The 24,467-nt window shown below is 43.0% G+C and overlaps 1 protein-coding gene and 2 long non-coding RNA genes across 3 annotated transcripts; 1 reads left to right on the forward strand and 2 right to left on the reverse strand.

The window, feature by feature from the left end:
• Window positions 1–220: 220 nt before the first annotated feature.
• On the reverse strand, window positions 221–13,336 carry samd4b (sterile alpha motif domain containing 4B). Its single transcript, XM_019874335.1, has 13 exons — window positions 13,032–13,336; window positions 10,806–11,287; window positions 8,896–9,372; window positions 8,561–8,797; window positions 8,371–8,480; window positions 7,184–7,270; window positions 6,732–6,999; window positions 6,188–6,273; window positions 5,263–5,378; window positions 4,946–5,144; window positions 4,691–4,817; window positions 3,477–3,560; window positions 221–3,360 (listed from the first exon to the last, which is right to left on the reverse strand). Exons 2-13 carry the CDS (start codon window positions 10,999–11,001, stop codon window positions 3,332–3,334), a joined length of 2,016 nt encoding a protein of 671 aa, XP_019729894.1. The 5' UTR covers window positions 11,002–11,287; window positions 13,032–13,336; the 3' UTR covers window positions 221–3,331.
• Window positions 13,337–15,784: 2,448 nt separating this feature from the next.
• LOC109518444 (uncharacterized) lies at window positions 15,785–16,924 on the forward strand. Its single transcript, XR_002168763.1, has 3 exons — window positions 15,785–15,860; window positions 16,495–16,530; window positions 16,874–16,924. It is a non-coding gene; the product is annotated as an uncharacterized LOC109518444 (long non-coding RNA).
• A 6,347-nt stretch (window positions 16,925–23,271) lies between these two features.
• Window positions 23,272–23,610, reverse strand: LOC109518443 (uncharacterized). Its single transcript, XR_002168762.1, has 3 exons — window positions 23,569–23,610; window positions 23,391–23,483; window positions 23,272–23,310 (listed from the first exon to the last, which is right to left on the reverse strand). It is a non-coding gene; the product is annotated as an uncharacterized LOC109518443 (long non-coding RNA).
• Window positions 23,611–24,467: the final 857 nt, after the last annotated feature.

The following is a 24,467-nucleotide window of genomic DNA, read 5'->3' on the forward strand; positions in this document are numbered from 1 at the left end:
TGAGCAACATGTAACACAAGTCCTAAAAACGTCAGCCGTCTTTGTTGAGGTCCTTGTCCGGCACGAGTGTGATGCATTTTTTTTTTCATTAAGTCAGATGTATCCAAGAGCCTGCTCTGAAGAAAACCCATGACTGCAATATAACTCGACACCATGAAGCCAACATGTTAAGGATCCACAGAAACAAAAAAAAAAAGGGGGTTTTGTTTTTGTTTTTTTGTCATCACATGATGTGGGCATCATCTTAGAAAGATGTAAACAGGCGTTATAAACACACACACAGACACAACTTTAGTTGCAAGATGCCCGCTCACCATGTCATCCTCTTATCTACAACAGTGCTGCATTGCCACACATGCGATTATAGTAATTAAGCATAAGTTATCCATCTCAAGGGAGTTAAAAAAAAAAAGGTTTGTGTCTACAGTGGAACCTCCAAAGGGGAATTAATGACATATAAATTTGAAAAGGAATTTCAAATTTGTCAAATGAGTTAGCTCTGCAATTTAGGTCAGATGTCGAGCCGGTTAGTATACAATAGGAGAAAGACAATTCATTAAACAGGAATCAAACAGAAATTTATTGAATGTAAAAAAATGTGTCGCTGAGATTATAGCTAGCAACTACATACAATTATCTAAAGGGGGACATATTACAATGCTGTGACTTTTGAGGGGTGTACACACATAATTGGAGTTTAACAAATCTTAAACCTTTTGTGATTTGGTTATTTCTGAAAATGGATGGGGGGGAGCAAACTACAGCCTGTGGTCGCTTGACGCAAGCGGCATTCATTTGCAGTCTGTCTGCTGTATTTGTAACTAAAAAGTATAAAATGGTAGCTTGGTGTTGAAGTGCTGCCTTCACGAGGGAAAAGAGAACCCATGCTGGGGGCTTTGCCGTTTGTACTAGCTTTTATTCGATTCAGTGTTCTGTATGCAGCCAATTGTTGCCTCATCATCACAAAATCTGGACTCGCCATTGGGCCAGCAGTCAGGGTGAGATGAGGGCTGGCTCGCATTATAAGACAGGGACAATTTGGCCAAATGAACTAATTTTAGCAAGACAAGTGTGTGTGAAGTGTCCTATCATTCCTGCTTCTTGTGGTATTTACCCATCCAATTAATCGGCTGCAATTAGCGCTTAAATCGGCCGATTTTTAAAAACATTTTTTAAACGTCGACACATTTCAACATAAGACAAAGATTTCAACAATCAAACACTGCAAAAAAAATTTTTTTTTCTATTAAGTATTTCTGTAACAAATACAAAAGGACTTCCTTAAAACAGTAGAATGTTCTCCGTGCAATTCATATTTTCAATGTTGTAAGTATTAAGGGTCGCCCCCCCCCAAAAAAGAAGTTATTTCAGCCACTATATATTTTAAAAATTAATCGGACGATTAATCAGTTATCAGAATTTTATTCCGCCAAACATTGCAATTGGCCTCAAAATATCCGTATCGGTTGGTACCTAGTCAAAACACCGGGGAACTGTTTTAACCTATGGGAAACATTTCATGGAATGATCACCAATAGTTCATAGTATGTCATCATGTTTACAGTTTGACTTTGAAACTCGTTCATTTACTTGACATTATTTCCGAGAGGAAAACTTCAAAGTAGAATAACTTGGAAGTCAACTTTGAGGGTTCCACTGTTTCAGCATCTATTTTTTTTTTTTTAAACCATGGGTGCCGCCACAAAATAAAAAACAAAATAGTTATAATCCCTGCCTTACAAAACAACCGAACAAAGTGAGCCAAAAGAGAGACCATATTCAAGCATACATGCACCTCGGCCCCGTCACATTCCAAGACAGACGCCGGGGTTAGAAGACCGCTTCTTTTGTTTATTTATTCATCATTATTATTATTTTTATTATTTTTACTATTATTTCAACAATTCAACACTGATACCACGTGATAATGTTGAGGGCTTACTGAAACACAGACACTAATGGAAAAATATGGACATCTTGGAGCACCTTGGAAACGCATGAGTCATCAAATCGTCACGTGTCAGGAGAGAGGGTGCACTTCGGGGTGCCAAAGTGGGTCCATGGGTCAAATTTGGAGGGCCGACTGTCAAGAGTTTCGCGAATTCAGGCATGTCTCTACTCTATCGATTTTGCTTTTGTACAGTACTCGCAAATTTCCCCAGTGTGGGACAAATAAAAGTTATCTTATCTTGTGAATGTTACAGCAATCCAGGAGGTCCTCGGATTTTGACACTTGGATGTTACGAACTAGCATGTACTGCTGCGTAAGAATGTCTCGCTAATCAGTTAGCACTGTACTTACCGAATTCATTTAATTGGATTGTTTTATATATAGGCCTGAGAAGTGTTTACGGACAACAACTTACTGCTTTACTGCAGGTTCGTGACAAACCACAGCATGTTTGGATTTGAATAGAAATTTAGTGTTATGCCACTGCAGTCCTAAAACCGAGGACAACCTGTACTTGGGGTCCCTGGAAAGGAAGCATGTTTCAAATCAGCTCTTGTGCAATAGCGCAACCCTCGGCCGACCCTCGCTCCTCAGTAAAACGCGATAATTCATCATCATTAACGCCAGTAGGGAGATAGTTGGGAAAACAAAAAAAGGATATAACGGAAACAAAGTGCAGTCGAGCAATCTCAGACTGCTTTTTAAAGTCAAACCATTCTGTCGCCAGGAATCCTTCCCGAGTGAGCCACAGACTGCAAAAACCCTTCTCTTTGGCTTTAGTGGAGAGCTTTAGGGTGTAACGCTTCGAATAAATGGCAAGGCCTGCTCTTAAATTGAATGCTCGTCCTCTCAGTAATCTGGAGTGGACAGTCAGGAGACTAGTCGCTGTTTGAACAAAGGGTGGGGAATCTTTTCAGATGCCTTTCGGGGTCTCAAAAGTGTCTTCTTAAGCCAATTACAGTCTAGTGCCGTTTGTATAAAAGTGCCTTACTTCTGGCCGATCCACGCGCGAGGCAGCGTAGGTCTGCGGGGAATAAGGAAAAGAAAGAGAACTCATAAAGGGCCGTTTTGAACACAGCACCGATCCTTTTCGCGCTCTCTCGCTCGCTCGCTCATAATTGCGCCATGTCACAGTCCTGCAAATGACACGGGCATCAACCTTCCTCCCTGTCCTGCAATATAATAATTATCTGTATTCCATTTTTTTCGTGTAATAATAAACTTAGTTGTATATAATAAAGTACAAAAATATTAGACAACATGTACACAGTTTTTTTGTCATTATGTAGTGACTGCTTCTGCTTTGCCTGGTTTGCTTGAGCGTACGTAATTCTTTGTGCTGGGTGATGAGGATTTTTTTTTTCTTCTTTTGTCTTCTTTTCATATTGTCGATGTCCGGTCAGTTCCGTCTGTAGTGGTGATGAGAACGTGTGAATACATTTTATCTTTACCACTCTTTTTATTTTAATTTTTTTTTGGAAGGAGATAGTGTTAGGCTCGCGTGAACGCAGCGAAGGACACTCACCCCCTAAGGCGTGTTCCGTCATACTGAGGCACAGCGACTCCAGCGTAGGGTTGATCTCCAGGTCAGCGCCTGGAACTTGGCAATCTAATAAAAAAACGGTGGTTTGGGTCATAATTGAGCGTTAAATTTCATCACATCCAAATGTGGTTGTGTGAAGGAGTTGCGTGGGCCATACTGGGAAAAGAAATACCACAGGTATAAAGTCATAGAATATAAAGAGTGGGTATTTTCGCCCACCTAGGTTTCGTGGTAGAGGAGTTTCACTGTAGTAGGAAAGTTATAATTTTCTGATTTCTGACATTTGAAATATTGCAAGAATAAAAGCATTATTTTAGCTGGATAAAGTAATAAGAAAAAATGGCTAAGTGTACCAGAATGAAGTTGTAAGATTACAATTATGCCACTTACAGCTCATAAGTTTACCTACTATGAAACTATGTTCAAATCCTCAAGGTTCCACTAGACTTGCTGTTAATGAATGTTTCATCCATCTAGTATTGTTTTAGCAGTTAATATTGGAGGCCACACATGCTGCAAAACTTTACCAACTAAAGTAACCCCCCCCCAAAAAAAAAAACAACCAAACAAAAAAGGTAATTAGTGGTACTTTCGTAACAGAGTGCCGCCGTGCTCCTTTTGTGCCAGAGACGCAATAACCAAGGCGAGGCAAGCAGTGTGTGGCTTTTAACAATCTGGCACACATTCCGCAAGGCACACACTCGTTCTCGTATGCCAGATGCCGCGTTGCAGATTTCGCTTCTAATGGCCCTGTCGTGTTCCAAACAAGTCAACGTTGACCTTTTTTGCGACATGTCACCTGTAAAAACGTTTGAGGCTGCTTCCCGCCTATTCATTATTCATTCAAAGGCGGTGTAAGACGTTTGTGTGTGTGTGTGTGTGTGTGTGTGTGTGTGTGTGTGTGTGTGTGTGTGTGTGTGTGTGTGTGTGTGTGTGTGTGTGTGTGTGTGTGTGTGTGTGTACCATGGTACACTGGCTTTAGTCAGCAATGGCTTGAGCAGATGACTTATTGTCCATGTGTCAACAGCAGCAGCAAAGACAGATTAACTAAGTAGTCGAAAAAGAAGGTGGATTCTAAACCAGTACTGGACAGTATTGAACAATACTGGCAGTAAAGTCAATCGGAAGTTAAATGAACTATTTGAAGAGATAACTCCAGAATGATGGGGGCTAATGGGAGAGGGTTGATACAGAACCTTGTTGCTGGAACATGAGCATGGTTTGCGGCGAGGTGTGGACAGGAAGTGAGTGGGTCCGCTGCACAGAGCTGCGACTTTGACTTGGCATGCTGTTACTGCCCCCGGGGTTGGCGAACCACAAGCTCTAAAAATCAGGAGAATATCACCAATAAGTCCCGTCAGTTGGTTGACATTCGGCTCAGTCGCTGATGCTGCCATGATCGTAAAATTTGAACAAAATGACAGGTAGCACACTGGCCCCGCTGTACTGACTTGACGACCCTGGCCTGCCAGCGCAGGATTGGTGAGAGTGTGGCGGGGAGAGACGCCGCCGATTCCGCCGGGACTCAGCAGACCGATGCGCCCCGCCTGGAGTCCGCGGGGGGTTATCTGGAACTGCCTCTGGCCCCGCCGGCCCACGCCTCCGCTCACAGAGCCCGCTGTGGGGAGGGAGTTGGACCCGTAGGCCCAGCTGGAGCAGGAACGCACAACAAGACATAGGAAAATAAACTGGGAGAACTCCATTTTGACTCCGCTGAAACTACTTCACATCAAATGGCGGCTAAGATTCAAAGTTGTGCTCAACTCACCCTTTCTGTCGGTACACGGGCATGTCCAGCATGGCTTTACGAGGGACCAGGCGGAGCAGTTTGAGGACCTGCTGCTTCCAGGAAACCAGTCGTTTCTTATGGGTTTCTGTGAAAGCCTTAAAAGAATGACGAAAAAAAAAGAATAAATAAAATAGAATTAAAAAAATCATTTTAACTTCAATTTGGTTGTGGTTATGTACAAGGTGTGAACTGTACTTCTTTGAATGACGGCCATCCCCCAATTGATCAATTTTACAAAAAGAGCTAAGCCCATTATCCTATCCCCAAAGTACCAATAAAGTGAGTGGATAAACTTTTTTTTAAATATATTTATTCACAACAAATTTATACTCTCCTGGGCATTATTAGGCTATAAAAAAAGTACTTCCTTGGAACGGACAATTGGCTCTGACTGACGAGCATTTCCCCCAATTGAACCTGTTAACTTGTGGTTCCACTGTATTTGAAAAATAGATAACTACCTCCCCAACAAACCCCAGATGGACACCCGACATGTCACCCATTCAAGAAAAAAAAATCCTCTCTTAAATAGAGGGAATTAGGTAAGCATCTCATTTCAAAGATCTTGCGCAGAGTGAACAACTGAGCCAGTTTAAACTCTGTTGCCCACCAAAAAAGCAGCACCTACCAAGGCACACAGTCTTTCACGAGTGGGGTCTTATTGGATGTTATAAATGAGTTCTCTGTGCTGCATTAAAGATGATCATCCGTTATGTGAAGTCTTTGTTCCGTTCTGTCGGCCTCTGTTCTTGCAGCATTTTTTCCGTTCAAGTCCTTTTTATTTTGTGTTTAACTCCTGTAATTTACCACTAACATTGATAAGGTCTCCACCCCACCTGCAGTAGAATCAAAAACACACCCCTGGATACTATTTGATGAAAATACATCAGGTACCTACACTCACCTCGTGTATTAGACACTTCTCAATGAGCTGAAGGTAGCAGCTGATATTCTCCTCATCTGGCCTGGACACGAGCAGCTGTGTGCACACTGAAACAACAGAAGTGAGCCTGTTCATAAGGGATGAGCACAGAACGTTGACAAGGACAATTAATAACTTATTGTATAATACATTCAACTACAGGAAGCATTTCAATGTAATTCTATTCAGCCATCGAGTTGCCATGGCAATGAGTTTTTTGCTTCCTCTCTATAGGGTGGGATGATGCCACACAACTGACAACTGGTGGAACGCATTCTGTGGCTCTTCATGATGATCAGCATGTTTTAATTTCATTTCACTGTGTGTGACACCCTATTTATTTACACCTTCTGATACATAAATGTATCTTCTCTGTCTCGCGCTCTCTTTTTTTTGAATGGTCAAGTCCATTTCTAAGAACTACAAAAAAACAAACAGACAAACAAAACAGCTCACCAGTAATGAGGAGATTGTGCTTCCAGTGATGCAGATCACCGCACCACCACAGCAAACAGATGATCCTTACCTTTTCCCATGACTCGGGTGAACTGTCCGGCAATGTCACCGTCCGAGATGGGCGTCGCCGAGGAGTCTCCATCGCAGGCGGGTGTGCTGTGGGAATGAAATCCCTCGCGGGCCGCGTCTTTATCCGTCACCGACTTTGTCGCATCTGGAGGTGCGCTGGCTGGCTCTTGCAGGGTCTGCGTCAACGTGCTGTAAGCCTTGATGGGCGTGATGATGATCTGCTGCAGCTCTTGCAGAGCATTGCGCAGGTTTCCTCCTTCCAAAATATCCTGCAAACAAGTGAGGTGAGCACATTAGTCAGCCACAAGAGTCCAATAACTAACAAAGACCCAATCAACCAAAAAGATGAAGGGGAATTTCCTGACCCAGCAGAAGCGAGTCACATGAAGACTAATTACTACTTACTCATTGTTCTCAGAATATAAACTCATTAAAAAAATAAGTATAAATTACCTTTTCCAAAGACTTGAGAACACTCTGCCGCTCACGCAGTTTTTGAATGCTCAAGGCAATTTTATGCCGCGCTCCCTTGGTGACGTTCTAAAGAGGAAGGAGATAACAAGATGTGCGTAAGGCAACCTGTCATTTCTTGCCTCAGCCATCGATATTGTCGCTACACACCAAAACATAATCACCATCTGTTTCAATGAAGCCAAGGGGCAGGGACAACAATGGTTCTGTCGTTACATGTGACCGGCAGGGTACATTGTTTAATTTCACGCCTCACTGAAAGGTGATGTATTATCATTAGGTTTAAGGACACAAGTGTTTACCATTCATGAGACAGGAGGAATACATCCGCCCATGCACTTTAGCTTGAGAAATGTGCCCTGTAATTTTGCAGTGTGCACATGCTCACACATTTTTATCATCTCATATCTAAACAGGAGCAACAGTTTATCACAAAACAGACCAGGAAACAAGTCAAAAATGCACAGTGCCATATTACAGCACACGTCAGCTTCACGGTGATTACGTGAACGGCTCAAAAATGCTCAAGATGGTGCAGTACAGGGTCCGTCACTATCCATCCACCCTTTCATTCTCTGATGCACTAATCCTCATGAGGATCGTGGGCGTGCTGGAGCCTATCCCAGCTGTCTTCGGGCACTAGGTGCGGTACACCCTGAACTGGTTGCCAGACAGCACACATAGACAACAACCATTCACACTCATAATCACACCGAGGGACAATTTAGTGCTCCATTAATTTACCATGCATGTTTCTGGAATGTGAGAGGAAACCAGAGTAGACAGAAAAAAACCCACAAAGGCACAGGGAGAACATGCAAACTCCTCACAGGAAGGCCAGGGCCGGAATCGAACCCATGACCTGTGCATTGTGAGATGGACATGCTAAACCAGTCGACCACCGTCATTATTTTAATACTTAATGGGCGTCAATTTTTTTCAGGGAATCAGATGCCATTGATATTTGCTCCATTAATGTTGACATACACTCTATAATAGAATGAAGAAAAATACATTTTCAGTGTCGTGTTGCTGTTAAGTCTCAGAACATTTATTACGTCTTGCAAGATTTTGGTCCGTTTCCAAATTGTACGACCTAATGGCTGATCAAATTTGGGGATTTTGTTGGAATCTAACTCAGGTCTTTGTTTACCCGTCGCCAGTCTTACCTGAGATTCCAGATGATGCTCCGTGAGAATCATCATCTCCTCATAGGTCATTTGGGAGAAAAGCGATGCATACTTGTGAAGGCGGAGACTTTTTAACCATGCGGGGACATCTGCAACAAAACACCGGGGCACAAAATGAGAGGTCAGCTTACGTCACTGCAGTGCCGCACACGATTGAGACTCCTCTGACCTTTCATGCCACTGCCGTCCTCTTGGAAGGTGTTGCGTGCTGAGCCCTGCTCTTCTGTCTGCTCGCTACCCGAGGAGGCCACGCTGCTCTGCGGGGAAAGCGGCGCTTGGTCTGTCGGCAGGAAGTTCTGCCGGCTACTCGTGTCATCCTGACTGACCCACTCTGAGCCACAGGCTTGGGGACTGGAGGGGATGACGGACTTCTTCATGGGGCTGGGCTGCATCTGCCCGCTTAGACCTGGGAATGAGTAGGGAAAAAAATAAACTAATAATAATCATAAAAAAATAAAACTCTCGTGCTGTTTGCAGTTTTGACAGCATGAGCTAAAAATAAACCTGTGCTGTTGCTGTTTACAGGAGAGGACAATCCGCCTGGAAAAGCCATGTGCCCGTTCTGGCCTGCAGGAGACGTGCTAGATGAGGGGGACTTTTCGTGCCAGGCGTGGCCGGGCTCCAGGGTCTCGGCCGAGCTGTGCCACTCGTCCGAGCCCTGACGCGGGTGGTACGGGCTGGGCGGCGCCCGTGTGGACGGCACGTAGCTGCCGGATAGATGCTCCTCCAGGTGGTTGAGCCACATAGCCAGGGACGTGCGGTCCTCCAGCGTAGTGGCGGGGTGGATGAGCGCGTAGGACAGTAACTGTCTGCTCTCCTCCACAAACAAGCTACTCTCAATGGTGTGACTCAACACCTTCTGCAGCAGCTTCATGTACTCACATTTGGCCTCGCTGTTGCGTGGCTGCAGCAAAGGCAGATGGGACAAAAGCAAGGACACCACTTTCTCCTTGGGCTCCTGGTGCCACTGGTTGACTATGGCTGAGGGCAGAAGACATTCTATCAGTGCTGCTGCTTTACTATGTTCAAACAACAATGTGGATATACGGGAGAACCTCCAAACTGGCCTCGAGATCTCAGATTACCTCGGACCTGTGCTTTTTTTCTTTGCCGTTTATTTAGCACTTTCTCCGAATAATGGACGGGAATCACACATTGCCTGTATTGTTATTACACGTTTCATCCAGTGACAGTTTGCCTACCAACAGACAAACGCCACTCAGTAGCGACCAAATACTTTTTCACCCTTTCTATATATTTAGTATTTATTAGCGGCGCAACACTTCATCAACAACTATATTTTTGATACATGATTCATCGTTTAGCAAGCTTGTTATTTAACATTGGCCAAATTCTCAGAATGTCATGTTCTCAACAGTACATAAACCAAGAACTGAATGATAATTTATTTGTTTATCTAGTTTGTGTATGTCCATGACGGTGTAGGGGTAACACTGACTGACGTGTGCGGGCAGCGTGGGTTCGGTTCCCATTCAGTGACGGTGTGGGTGTGAATGTTCAATTGTCTCAATATGTGCCCCATGACTGACTGTCGACCAGTTCAGGGTGTAGTCTGCCTTCCGCCTGAAATCAGCTGGGACAGGCTCCAGCAACTTTCCATGACCCTGTTCATGATACGCGGTTTTGGAAATGGATGGATGGATAGTTTGTGTATTTTCAGTGCTGTCAATTGGAAATAATGTCTTGGTTTTGGTAAAAGGGGGGTATTAAAACTTATAAAGGAATGGAAATTAAAACTTTCTTTTATTCGACTCATCAACAAAATAAATCAACAGATTAATCAATTTTTAATTGTTAATTTATTTGCAGCCTCACTATTATGTGTATATGTAACACATAAAGAGAGAGAGAGAGCGAGCGAGAGCGAGAGAGAGAGGAGCTGACTGGCTGCTCACTGGCTAAACTATTTACCACGAGGTGTGTTGAGTGGCAGCGTCAGTTGAGGCCATCAGCAGGTCGGCTAAAGATTTTCTTGTTTTTTTTACGATATATTTTCTTGTTTGTTCAATGAAGCTATTGAAAGTGCACCAGTTGGTGTCGATTCTCCTTCTATCCTAACCACCTGCGGAGCGATTACAATTCAGTTCTGACAAGCGATAGTAGGCTATATTAAATTGGCTAACAGTGTACACTTTCCCATAGATATGCTGTTTTGTAACTTAAGCCAGTTGCCCTTTCCAAGAGGCAATTGAACTTTTTTATTGGGAATGAAATTATCCCAACAACAACAAATTCCGCTCTGCACTGAACCCACAAAAAGTGAACTGCGATCCAGCGTGGAACTGTATTTCTCATTCAAAATCCAACTGGAGGTTCACCAGCATCTCAGAACATACTGTGATCCATCTCAGAGGTTGCACCGTATATCAATACGGAAATACATGTTCATCTACCTGCATTGTTGGCCTCCGCTTCCAGGATATGAATCTCTGTGCAGTCCGCCAACCAGTGTTCAAGGCATATGTGTAAAAAGCGAGCCTGGGTGCGGGACACCCTCTTGAGAAGGGACAACAGCGCCACCGTCTGTTCGCACTCGTTCCAGCCCTTGAACCAGTCCGTGAGGATACCTACCTGGTCTCTGAACATCATGGCGTGTCTCCTTTTTTAAGGTGAGGAGATGGGGAATGTGTGGGCAGGGTAGGAGGGGATGAAGGGGACAACAGGGTGGGGAAACACACTTTTCAGGGACAGGGTCAGTCTTTTCCCCAGACTCCAACGCAGAAACCCTCACATGGTTCAGGTGCAGCAAAACATAATGGGAAATCTTGACAGATCACTGTGTGGAATGCTTGGGGGATTCCTTGTAAAGTGTTGCTGACAGGAGTCCAAATAAATTGTAGAGTCACTCTTGCATGCTCAGGATCATATTGGTCACCTGGGCAAGCAGAAGAACAGAGAAAGGAATGTTGTTAGCCTTTGAATTGTGATGGACATTTTGAGTTTTTAATCAAGTCCGTCTAGCAGTGTGACTGGTGCCAGTAAATGAATCATTTAAAACATTAAACCCTTGTCTTGATACCAGAGAAGACAGCCCATGTAATCAAAGCAGGTTTAATGTTTTCCACGTTTTTTTTTTTGCATCATATCTTGGATTTTGTTTTAGCAGCGTGAACCAAAGTATGGGATGCACTTTTGTAGCATGTTAATTGCATGAACATCACTATCAGGGCTCATGTGTACCATTTTAAAATGCTTCTCCTGACGCTCCATATTACCATTTTTTGCCAGTGCCATCAGTGAATTGCTTATGAAAGAAACTGATGGAGAATGATATATTTTTTAATGGATATATTGCGACAGCTCTGGTCACAAGCTGCAATTGTGGTGGAGGCGTGGAGGTCACGCGCCACGGTAAGTTGAAGGTGACCTGCTTTTTATGTTGTTTTTTTTTAAACACATATTTTTGGGGGGGGGGGTTTGAAAGTGAAACTGGTAGGATGCTTGGGGTGAAGTGTACACGAACACAAAAATGTATAATATTAATGACACGCATACAGACACACAAATGTTTTTTTTTTTGCCCATTTACCCCTACATTTCCGCGATCGACTTGGGACCAGTTCGCGAGTTCCTAGTCGATCGCGATCGACTGGTTGGGCACCCCTACTCTAGATCATTCAATATGAACAGCAATAGAACCGTGGTTTTCAGTTTTTCACAGCCTACCATGTAATTCACCTTTCCACTAAATAACACTACTGATGACTTAGAGTGGTGGGTCTCAAGTGAAGATATGCGTTTCAGAGCAGCGTGGAGCCCTGCCCTGACAAAAACCCAACATTTGTTACATTCGGAAACATTCGCCACTCAGTGAGGACCCAAACTAACCTATCAGACCAAAACATTTAGGTGCAATACATCTGACACTGTTAATTGTAAAACTGATTCATCGTTGTGTTTGTTAATTTAAAAATACAACACTATATGATTTTGGAAAGCTCCTTAAAAAAGAAACATTGTAACTCTTGTTACGTGTTTGAATATTGTCACTGGTAAGGTACTTTTGTTTTCTCTGCCTGAATGTCTTTGGCCGTTGTGTTGTCAATGAATTTAGGTGTTCCGTCTTTGTTTGTGTGAAGCACATTGAGTTGCCTTGTGTACGAAATATGCAATATACCCATTTATATAACGTTGCCTTGCTTTAAAACTTGATCTTGATACTAGAAATCATATAGCGAACTGAATCAACGTGGGTTCAGGCATACACTACAGAACAGTACGGTACATACAACTGGGTGACCGGCGGCAAGCATAATGTTAATGTAGCATGTCAAACACTCGCCCGTCACTACAAATGGTGGCACCTGTAACATTAGGAGCGACATAACCACACCCTGAGCGGGGGTTAGGTCAGCACAGTGTTCCCGGGAATAGTCATAGGAGAGTAAAACGAGACTTCTAGGCGACATTGACAACTGGAATGAGCTAGCCAGCGCTAGCAAAGTCGGCCTTGCTAGGGATGGGATGGAATTTGTATTGTTTTTCGTTGGCGGTGTTGCTGCTTAAAAAACTTGCCCTCAAAACGTTTAAACGAAAACATGGCCACGTCGAATAAGTTCACCGAGACGACACTGGGGTTAATACACGAACATACGCGGAGAAGACACAGGGTTGTTTACCTTTGTCGCTTTGTCGGTGCTTTTAGCAAGGTGAGGCTAACGTGCTAACGCATAGCTTAGCGCTTGGCGGCTACCTTCGTAGCTTATAGCAAGTTTTGCTAGCAATAAGGTTGCCTTAGCAGCGAGAGGCGAACATTCCGATCCACGGTCGTGGTGTTGTCCATGACAAAGATAGTCCCGCAGTGGATACAACAAAGTCAAAGAACGTGTGTCCAAAAAAATGTGTTTATCATTATACAAGAGTGTACGCCTGGTGAAAAATGTACTTCGTTTTTTTTTTCCTTGGACGTGCGCGAACGTCAGACGTCTGACATCATACGTCTGGACCGTGCGTCATGTTGTCATAACACATGAAAAATTATCATTTAAAAAAAGGTATTATTCTGCTTTTGTTTAGCGAAAACCAGTCTAAAGACTACAGGAAAAAACGGAACACCTTACTGAAAAAAATGACTTTTTGAAGAGTTACAAAATCACAAATGTGTAATTTGGATTCATTCAATGCATACTAGAATATATAGAATATGTACCAACAATCGGTCAACCATCGGCCTGCAACCATAGTCCGAATGTTCAATTCCAGCTCCGGCCTCCCTGTGTGGAGTTTGCATGTTCTCCCCGGGGCTGCGGCCGGTTTCCTCCCCTGCTCCAAAAACATGCATGGCGGGCTGATTGAAAAAAGACAGCTGGGATACGCTCCAGCACTACCCACGACCCTTGTGAGGATAAGCGGGTCGTAAAATGGATGGAGATAAATACATATATTTTACACATCCAAATCTTCCCCCCAAAAACGCGGAAAACATTCAATATATGTTTTCCACGAAAAAATGGTTGTGGGGAGGGGGGGGGGGGTCCAAAATGTGTAAAACTGTATAGGGGTGAGGGGGTAATTGAATATGCGAATGTGAATATGCAGCTGACAAACTGCAAAGAGTGAAGGGTCGACTGCAGTTTAACTTGTCATAACACCAATCACCATTATATGTTCTTATACTGCCCCATAATACAGTGTAAGTTGGCCTAAAATATTTTTTTGCAGATTTGGAATGATATGAACCACAAACTACAATATTTAAATTTTGCTTGAGTTGATTTCTGTGAAAAAAAAGACAAAATGAATTGATGCACTTTTTTTATGTTGCTTTATGCCATTCTTGAATGGTCATTGTTTTGCAAGACAACCCTTTGCACGCTCAGTCGCCATAGCAACCGCAAAACGGAGCTTTTGTAGATACCAAATTCCAGTGACGAGCCCCGTATAGATTTTCCCGAGTGTTGTGTGACCGAAGGCCTGCTGTGAGAGTTCAGTGTTTTCATGAATGGTGATACAAAGCAGCAGGCCTGTTTCTGTGTGATCTGATAAGAACAGATTCTGTTTTAAGAAACTTGTAATTGCACTACATGCACGAACAAAAACTTTGGGTGTCCCTTTGTTCATGAAAGAAAAAAAAATAAAATAAAACAGTTTATCTTGTGAGACAACTGTCCTTTGCTTCCTGTCATCCAGGGGTGGCCTACCAGTCAGAGACGAAGAGCCAATTTTTTTTACAGTGTTACAGCAATACACACACACACAAACACACACACGCACGCACGCACATACACACACACAGTTGTCAGCCAGATGTATTGTAAATGTCACACACTAACATGATGACAGAAATTGACTACTACAGTACTAAGACCACAGGCCAGTCATTTTCAACAATGAATATTGTATGCACTGTCTCACACACACAAACTCTCCGTTGAATCAAGTCTAAAAACAAAAATATAATGTTTTATTCTTACTATGCATGTTGCTTAGGGCCTTAGTGCAGAGACCTCTGGCATTCCTTCTCTTGAACAATCCTTTTCAAATCGGGCTTGTATTCCGTTGTTGCCACTCGAAGCAGGCGCTGTCTGCCTGCGAGCTGCAGCGGTTACTGACTACTTGGGTCAGCTTGCCAGATAGGGCAAGCTTTTTTGACCGAAGATCGACTTTTGAAACGACTTGCTGCGATCGACTCGATCGCGCACGTGCAAGAATATACACAGGCATGCAAGCGGGTGCCATGCATGCACTCGCGCATATGTGCACGCTCGCCACGACGAGCAGCAGTCAGAATGGCCCCTCACATGAATGAAACCGAAACACACAGACACACAAATCTCCCCCCCCCCCCCCCCCCCCCCCCCCTCCAACCCCCCGTGGTCAACTTGGGATCGGACCACTGGCTCCCGGTCAATCGCGATCGACTTATTGGGTAATTTCATCAAAACTCAGAGGTAATTTGTTGACTAGCTTAGCGCTTAGCGCCGTTGTTTGCACATGATCAATGACATAAAGGTCAAAACTGATTTGTCATCTGACTGGTTGCCCCATATGTCAATCAAGTAACGGGATTGATGATCGTCTGACATTGTCAGTTCTTGTTTAAATGGCAGTGCCGCCGCCGAGGCGTTTTCGACGCTGGTCACGTGAAAGTCCAGGAGCCGCATTGAACCAGCCAAAGCCGCGGGTTGGCCCCAACTGCAGTGTACCATGTTTAGTGAGTTTGCACACCATTGTAAAAATATCACACTCACCATTCATTTTTTTTCGAAGCTAGCAAAACATTGTCGGGAGTCTTGAGCGCATACCTGTTAAATTGGCCCTTGCCAGCATGGGCGGCTGGGCTTAAACTGCATAATAAAAGACAGTTCAAAATGGCAATTAAAGATGACAGGCAGAGAAGAAGAAGACAGACGTTTGCTATAAGGGACAGAGCCATACCTGCACATTCAGTGCTTTACATACACCTGGATTGTTCCGAAGCTCGCCGTGCTTTGCTCCCTCCTTTACAGGTAAGCAGTTTGCAATATGAATCCATTTTGCTACCGTTTGGTGGTTGAACATGCCTATTTATAAATCCTAAATTCCCAATTTTTATGTTTAATTTGGATCATTTCAAAATGAACAGATTGGGTGGGGCTGCAAAGATATGACTGGCGCCAATTTTGTCATGTGGTGCATTTCAGTTTTTTACATTTTAAAGCACTCCACGAGTGAGTGATGCGTTTTTAGAAATATATTTGTGTATTTTCGCTGCAGAAGATCATGCTACGTTCTAACTGCTGGGAAAGTCCCAAATTTATCTTCGTCGAGCTTCTGTAGCCCGACCTCAAACTGGTCTCACAACCTAAGTGAACATTTTTTATTTTTTTTTCCCCATCTGTCTGAGTAATTTGATGTACCAAATATTGGACTTTGAGTGGCGTTCCCAATTAACTTCTTCCTATACGGGACTGAGGAATGTCGTTTTTACGAGGTTTCGGGACCACGCCCGAGGTGTCAACAGGGTTTTCCTGCTAAAGACAGTTCGGAATTTTGTAATTATTGAGCAAGCGTGCGTGTGTCGAGCTATAGAATAACATCTGCATTCAATCATAAAGATTTTTCTTTCTTTCTTCTTATTTTTTTTAATACTCTCAGTCCCAGTCGGAAAGCCTGAGGAAAAAGATCAGCAGGAAAATGGTGAGTAAAACCGATGTAATTCCATTACAATGTTGTTCCATGTTGTATCATTCTTTTCTACTTTGTTTCTTTCTTTTCTATTTGAGTTTTTTCCAACGTTTGAGCCAAGGGACCCATTGTACATTCGAAGAATCTCACGGCACACCATTGAATAAAAATGTCGACCCAAAGTCGAAGTGTCTTCTGCCATCGAATTGTTCTGCATGTCACGATACATTGTTGACATAGATTGACAAACAAAGACATATTTGTGTTTAATTTAAAATAATTTTTGAGAACCTCTCACTGCACACGAGCTGGTTGGGAATCACTTGCCTATTTTATCCTGTTGATAACCCTGCAGGCCATGATGGGACCACAGATGGATGACGCCCTCAAGAACAAACTGGGCAATTTTAGCCTCAAACGCACCCTGATTCGTGAGTGCCTCTTCATCCAAATAGACTTTTATGCTGTTCAGTATCTTGATGCAGAAGTGTATATCATGTCTCTTCCAGTGAAAATGGACAGAATGCGTTTTCTTTTGGATCAGGAACATGATGCAAGTGGCACCTTTTATTGGAAAAATTTTGGATCTGGAATGCCCCTTTCTCTGTTTTGAAAATCAACATTTGTCTTTCAGAACATCTCGCTGGATGATTTAAGAAACAAGATTCCAGAGAATCAGCCCAGATATCCTAAAGTAGTAACAAAGGCCATTACGAGTGTTCATTTAGCAGGATCATTCACACTGTTCAACCTCTTAACCTAGCCACTAGGGAGCAGTGCTCTCCCCTGGGGGTACACTGTTCACCAGTGCCGGTCCCAAGCCCGGAAAAATGGGGAGGGTTGCGTCAGGAATGGCATCCGGCGTAAAACTTTTGCCAAAACGAACATGCGAGTTGATAAAACGATTTCCATACTGGATCGGTCGGGGCCCAGGATAAAAACGACTGCCAACAGTGCTGTTCACCTACAGGGTACTGTTGGAAATTGGACTACTGTTGGTCAAAGAAGAAGACAAAGAAGAGGAGGACGATTGGTACAGAGAAAGAGGGAAAGGAGGAAGGTTAGAAGTATTGGTCTGAGGTTAGGAACTCTGAATGTAGGTACAATGACAGGGAAAGGCAGAGAACTAGCTGACATGATGGAGAGGAGGAGAGTAGATATTCTGTGTGTTCAGGAGACAAGGTGGAGGGGCAGCAAGGCTAGAAACATTGGAGGAGGCTACAAGCTGTTCTACCATGGTGTAGATGGGAAGAGGAATGGAGTAGGGGTGATTATAAAGGAAAAATATGCTAGACATGTAGTAGAAGTAAAACGAGAGTCAGACAGGTTGATGTGCGTGAAGGTAGAGATAGAAGGTGTGATGATGAATGTAGTCAGTGGGTATGCCCCACAGGTGGGCTGTGAGTTAGAAGAAAAGGAAAAGTTCTGGAATGAGATGGATAGAGTGACAGAGAGCATTCCCAGGGGAGAGAGAGTAGTGATTGGAGCAGACTTAAATGGTCATGTAGGGGAAGGTAACAGAGGTGATGAGGAAGTGATGGGCAAGTTTGGACTTAGAGATAGGAACTTGGAAGGACAGGCAGTGGTAGACTTTGCCAAAAGAATGGAAATGGCCGTGGTAAACACCTATTTCCAAAAGAGAGAAGAACACCTGATAACTTACAAGAGTGGAGGCAGGTCCACACAGATAGATTATATCCTATGTAGAAGAGGTAATCTGAGGGAGGTTAACGACTGTAAGGTGGTGCCAGGAGAGAGTGTAGCCAAACAGCATAGGATAGTAGTGTGCAAGCTGACAATGGAGGTGAGGAAAAGGAAGAGGGTGAAGACAGAGAAGAAAATAAAATGGTGGAAATTGAGGAAAGAAGACTGTTGTGAAGAATTTAGGAGTGAGGTAAGGGCAGTTCTGGGCAGCGTTGAGGAATTCCCAGATGATTGGGAGACTACTGCAGCAGTGATTAGGGAGACAGGAAAGAAGGTGCTCGGTGTGGCCTCAGGACAGAGAAAGGTGGACAAAGAGACTTGGTGGTGGAATGTTGAGGTTCAGGAAAGTGTACAGAGGAAGAAATTAGCGAAGAAGCGATGGGATAGTGAGAGAACAGAAGAGAACAGGCTGGAGTACAAGAAGATGACAAGGGAAGTGAAGAGAGAAGTGGCCAAGGCCAAACAAAAGGCATATGAGGAGTTATACGAGAGGTTAGACACAAAGGAAGGTGAAAAAGAATTGTACAGGTTGGCGAGACAGAGAAATCAGGCTGGGAAGGATGTACAGCAGGTGAGGTTGATTAAAGACAGAGAGGGAAATGTCATTACGAGTGAGGAAAGTGTGTTGAGGAGATGGAAAGAATACTTTGAGGAGTTGTTAAATGAGGAAAACAATAGGGAACGTAGGAATGAAGAGCCAGAGAGGATTAAGAAGAAGGTCGATCAGGTTAGAAAGGATGAAGTCAGGAAAGCATTAAAAAGGATGAAGAGTGGGAAGGCGGTTGGTCCAGATGACATACCAGTGGAGGTATGGAAGTGCTTAGGGGAGGTGTCGGTTGATTTTCTGACTAGGTTGTTTAATAGAATATTAGACACGAACAAGATTCCTGATGAGTGGAGGAAGAGTGTCCTGGTACCAATCTATAAGAAGGGCGATGTACAGAGTTGTAGCAACTACAGGGGGATAAAGTTGATGAGCCATACGATGAAGGTTTGGGAAAGAGTAGTTGAAGCCAGGTTGAGACAGGAAGTGGAGATTTGTGAACAGCAGTATGGTTTCATGCCGAGGAAGAGCACCACAGATGCAATATTTGCCCTGAGGATGCTGCTGGAAAAGTACAGGGAAGGTAGGAAGGAGCTGCACTGTGTATTTGTAGATTTAGAGAAGGCTTATGACAGGGTGCCAAGAGAGGAATTGTGGTTCTGTATGAGGAAGTCAGGGGTTGCAGAGAAGTACGTTAGGTTGGTTCAGGACATGTATGAGAATAGTACAACAGTGGTGAGGTGTGCAGTTGGACGGACAGAAGACTTCAAGGTGGAGGTAGGACTGCATCAAGGATCGGCCCTGAGCCCCTTCTTGTTTGCTATGGTGATGGATAGATTGACAGATGAGGTCAGACAGGAGTCGCCCTGGACCATGATGTTTGCAGATGACATTGTGATCTTTAGTGAGAGTAGACAGCTGCTACAAGAAAACCTAGAAAGATGGAGGTCTGCACTGGAGAGAAGAGGAATGAAGGTCAGTCGTAGTAAGACAGAGTACATGTGCATAAATGAAAGGGAGACCAGTGGAACGGTGAGTTTACAGGGAGCAGAGGTGTCGAAGATACAGGAATTTAAGTACCTAGGATCAACAGTTGAGAGCAGCGGAGATTGTGGAAGAGAAGTGAAGAATAGAGTGCAGGCAGGATGGAACAGCTGGAGAAAAGTGTCAGGAGTGATTTGTGATAGAAGGGTGTCAGCTAAGGTAAAGGGAAAAGTTTACAGAACAGTTGTGAGACCGGCCATGATGTACGGTCTCGAGACACTAGCAATTGGCAAAAGACAGGAGGCAGAGTTAGAGGTGGCTGAGTTAAAGATGCTGAGATTCTCCTTAGGAGTGACAAGGATGGACAGGATCAGAAATGAGGTCATCAGAGGGACAACTCAGACAGGAAAGTTTGGAGAAAAAGTGAGAGAGGCCAGACTGAGATGGTTTGGACATGTACAGAGGAGGGACAGGGGATACATTGGTAGGAAAATGTTAGAGATGGAGCTACCAGGTAGGAGACAGAGAGGAAGGCCAAAGAGGAGATTCATGGATGCCGTGAGGGAAGACATGCAGGTAGTTGGAGTCAGAGTAGAGGATGCAGAGAACAGGGAAAGATGGAAATTAATGACTCGCTGTGGCAACCCCTGAAAAAGGGACAAGCCGAAAGGAGAAGAAGAAGATTCACACTGTTCAACCTCTTACAAATGGTAACAGAATTAATGGTTCCATCAATGACAGCAAGTCTTCCAGGTCCTGGAGGAGCAATGCACCCCCAAGATCATCACACAACCACCACTATGTTTGATTGCTGGGATAATTTTCTTTTTCTGAAATGATGTGTTCCATCTACACCAGGTTTAATGAAATGCACTCCTTTCAAAAAAGGTCAACTTTTGTTTTGTCAGGCCATAGAATATACCCCCAAAAGTCTTGGGAATCATTCGGGTGTGTTTTGCAAAATGATGATGAGCCTTTATGTTTTTTTTTTTTTTTTAAATCTGTGGTCGTTATCGCCTTGGAACTCTGCCATGTATGTCAATTTTGACGAGTCTGCGTAGTTTTCAGATTCCTGAAACCTTCGGAAGGACTTTCTAACCCTTTCCTGACTGAGAGATGTCAACATATTTCTCATCCGTTCTTGAATTTCTTTGGATCGTGGCATTTTGTTGCAATTTTTTGAGATCTTTTGCAGGGACGGTGCTACATGGTGGCCTTGTCACTCTCTGGCCATGCCCTTGGTCACCCCCACGCCTTGCTGGAAATTTTGATAGCTGTGATATTTATGCTATTTTCACATGGATGGAGTATTCCTCGACCCTTTGAATACTCTCCCAAAACGCATTTATATTCACTACACATTCAAAGGCCAAATGCGTTATTGACCTGAATGTAAATTCTAAAATAATAAGTCAAGAACATTCACTCTTAGCGTCAACATGAATCAAAATCATGACCATCGCAAGCAAAAAAACATGGCACAGAAGTCAGTGTTTATCATACCTCCCCACAGTCATGATTTCATGAAATCACGCATATCCAGAACCTTGCTGGGTGTGATGGACATTGTTCTGGATATGTGAATATTTTATTTCATGAAACTCTTGACTGTGGAGGGTATATTAAAGAATGACGCACACATGCATGGGCACCCCTCATTGAGGTGTTGTGTCACCCTGGCCAAACCCGCGAAAAGTTTCTGGCTACAGCCCTGATCTTTTAGCCAACTTCAAGTTGTCAGACAGCTTTTACTTCAGTGTTTTCATGCTCAAACAGATCTGGAGGTAATCAGATGTATGTGATTTTTGAAGTGTGTGATCTGCCACAGTAAATTCATGATTACACAAGGTGGGGGAAGTGCTTCTGAAGTGGGGAAACTGAGAATTTTCGAAAGGGAAAATACATTTTCATGGCACTGTATCTGAATTTTGCCTGAGCATGACACTTTAAATTCTAACCCAGCGAGGTGTCCGAAAATTTCCAGATTTTTTTCATAGCATGTAAACTTTTCCTTGACTGCTACTCAAGCTCATCGCCTTTCATCATGAGAACACCATCACGAGCGGGGGACTGATATTGCACAAGATACTGGTTTTTGTCAGCCCTGACGGTAAGTATTTAATATGTCGCATCGGTCATATGTCTGCTTAAAGGTTGAATTTGAACTCTAGATGGCAGTCGTGTGCTTTCAGGGCATGGTGCAAGGCATTTGAGTTTCGCTCATTTACTGGTAGGACTTGGTGATCAATTCGTATGATCAATCAATTTTACTTAATTGCTCAAGACCATTTTAACACAATTTTTTGGTCACTATATTAAAAAAATAAATAAAAAATCCAAACACTCGAATGACTATTTTTCAAAAGAGTGACAAGGAACTAAATATCCCGCATAAAAAAAGACAACATAAGCTGAATTTTTACATCTTTTTTTTTTTTTCATCCAATTTTAACTGATTTTTCCATATGACAAGCAAGGACTTCAGTGGATGGCAGACACGAGGTCAAATTGCGCTGACACATGGTCCCCGCTGACATTGACATTAAAGCACTCGAGGTGTGGTGGACAGAAAGTAAACACACACCTGCTCAAATGTGAGGATTTTGTGATTTAAAAAAACAAGACCACGATAAAGTATTTGAAAACCTTTTTTTTCCCTCTACAACTCAGTTCAAAAAGAAGAAATCGTTTCAAGTGGGGGTTCAACAGTTGAACAGCTGAAGTTTATTGGGTGTTAATCAGAGGCACCTGAAATGGTTGCAGGTGTGCGCTGATTCCCCTTGAACATGAGTTTGAACCTGACGGATTAATTCCAAACAAAGCGACGTCCCCAGATATGAGGGTGTTTTACTCGTTATGTAAAATGAACATGGTATGTTGAATGTCCCCAAAACATAGAGTACTTTTTGTGCATTGAATCCAAAGGGTGCTCCGCAAGGACCCTGATGGCGTATGCAGCCAGCATGCATTTCGTGAAGGAAGTGATGCATGCCACCCAGGTAACAATGATCTCTAATTTCTCACAATGACTTGTGTAGGTCTCGGGGGCCCAAAAATGATGGGTTTTTTTTTCATTTTGTGTTCCATTCAGTCTTTGACGATCACGAACAAGAACGACTTGACCGAGCAGTGGCTGAGAAACCAGCTGGCTCACTGAGGTTGAAAACCCATTAACATGGTGACAATTTCTGTCCATTTTCTTTTTTGATGGCATGTCAGTTGCTAATAAATGGATGGACCTATATAACGTGTTCCATTTTGCATCTTTTACAGAACTTCAATTTTAAGTTTCGCAAAAACAAATAAAAGACATTGAAAAAAAAATCCCACCATGACAAATAACAGTTTGACATCATATCAGTTAATTATTATGAAGGCCAGATTGGTTTTATGCAGGCACGTGTCAACTAAATAGAATCTTGTATGTGGGAATGTAAATATATATATATATATATATATATATATATATATACACACAAAGTATTTGTTTATTGTTAATTGAACAAAATATCTCGTGTTTGTGCGGCTTCTCCAGTGATGTAGCTTTGTACTGTACAAACCTGTCACCAGGGCAACAAGAAAACAACTCATTGTGTTTCTGCCTCCTAGTGGCGACAGTAGAAATTGGTATTTATGGAACCTGTGCTGATCAAATGGGTAAGTGATGAATTTGGGGTCAAACGGGATGTCCGGCAGGCTGTTGCAGTATTTCACCCGACAGACCACACCCGACCTGTCATGAACACAAAACGGTTGTTATTGAAAAGTTATTTTCACCTTCATTCCAGTTCAATATGACATGCATCAACACGATTTACCTCTCTGGGACAGTTCTGTGTGATGATGGCCGACTGAAAGGGGGATAAAAGTGACAAATTCTTAATGAGACGAGATACTTGAACGAATCATGCGTGTCAACTTCCATACAACATTTTGACAATGGTGCACAATGAAGTAATTTCTTTGTATTGTTTTATTGTTGGACACAAGTGCAACGCAAAGTATTTGAACCCCTATTTCTTCATAATTGGGTCATGAATTTTATTAGAGCTTGATCTAAGTCAATACACAATAGATTGAGCTGAAAACAACGTTTACTGAGACATTTTGCAGGAGAACTGAAAACATTGTCTGGTCACAGAAGTGTAACTGAAGGTGGATGACTTCTTCTGGCAGAAATCCAAGTAAGTGGCATGTTGGAGGTGTCTTTCACCCAAGTATTATACACTAACTAAAACATGTTGTGAAGGGAAAAGCTGGGAATTTTTGCAATGTCAAGAATAGTAGCCTGAATATCTTCAATTGTGTGATTATCTGAAATTTTGAATGGTATGAATATGTGGGAGTAGGACAGTGCAAAATGGTTTAAAAAAGGGGGGAATGTTTTTTATTTCAGTTGATTTTTTTCTGATGAAATATGCAGAAATGTGGAAAAACATGGAATGTTCAAAAAAATAAGAGAGGCAATTCTTGAATTTTGAGAATATTAATCCAAGTGAATGGTGTGAATCAGTTGACAATGTGGATGGAGTGAAAGAACTACACATAGGAACAATTTTTTAAGAGTGTGCTGAATTACCTGTGAATGGTTTTTTGTTTTTTTTTTATAAATTTGTTTTAACTTTCTTTTTTAACATAGCAGGTCCGCATAGCAAACAGATGATCCTTACCTTTTCCCATGACTCGGGTGAACTGTCCGGCAATGTCACCGTCCGAG

This window comes from Hippocampus comes, unplaced genomic scaffold (genome assembly GCF_001891065.2).
Source record: "Hippocampus comes isolate QL1 unplaced genomic scaffold, H_comes_QL1_v1.1 scaffold125, whole genome shotgun sequence".
Classification (NCBI taxonomy): Eukaryota; Metazoa; Chordata; class Actinopteri; order Syngnathiformes; family Syngnathidae; genus Hippocampus; species Hippocampus comes.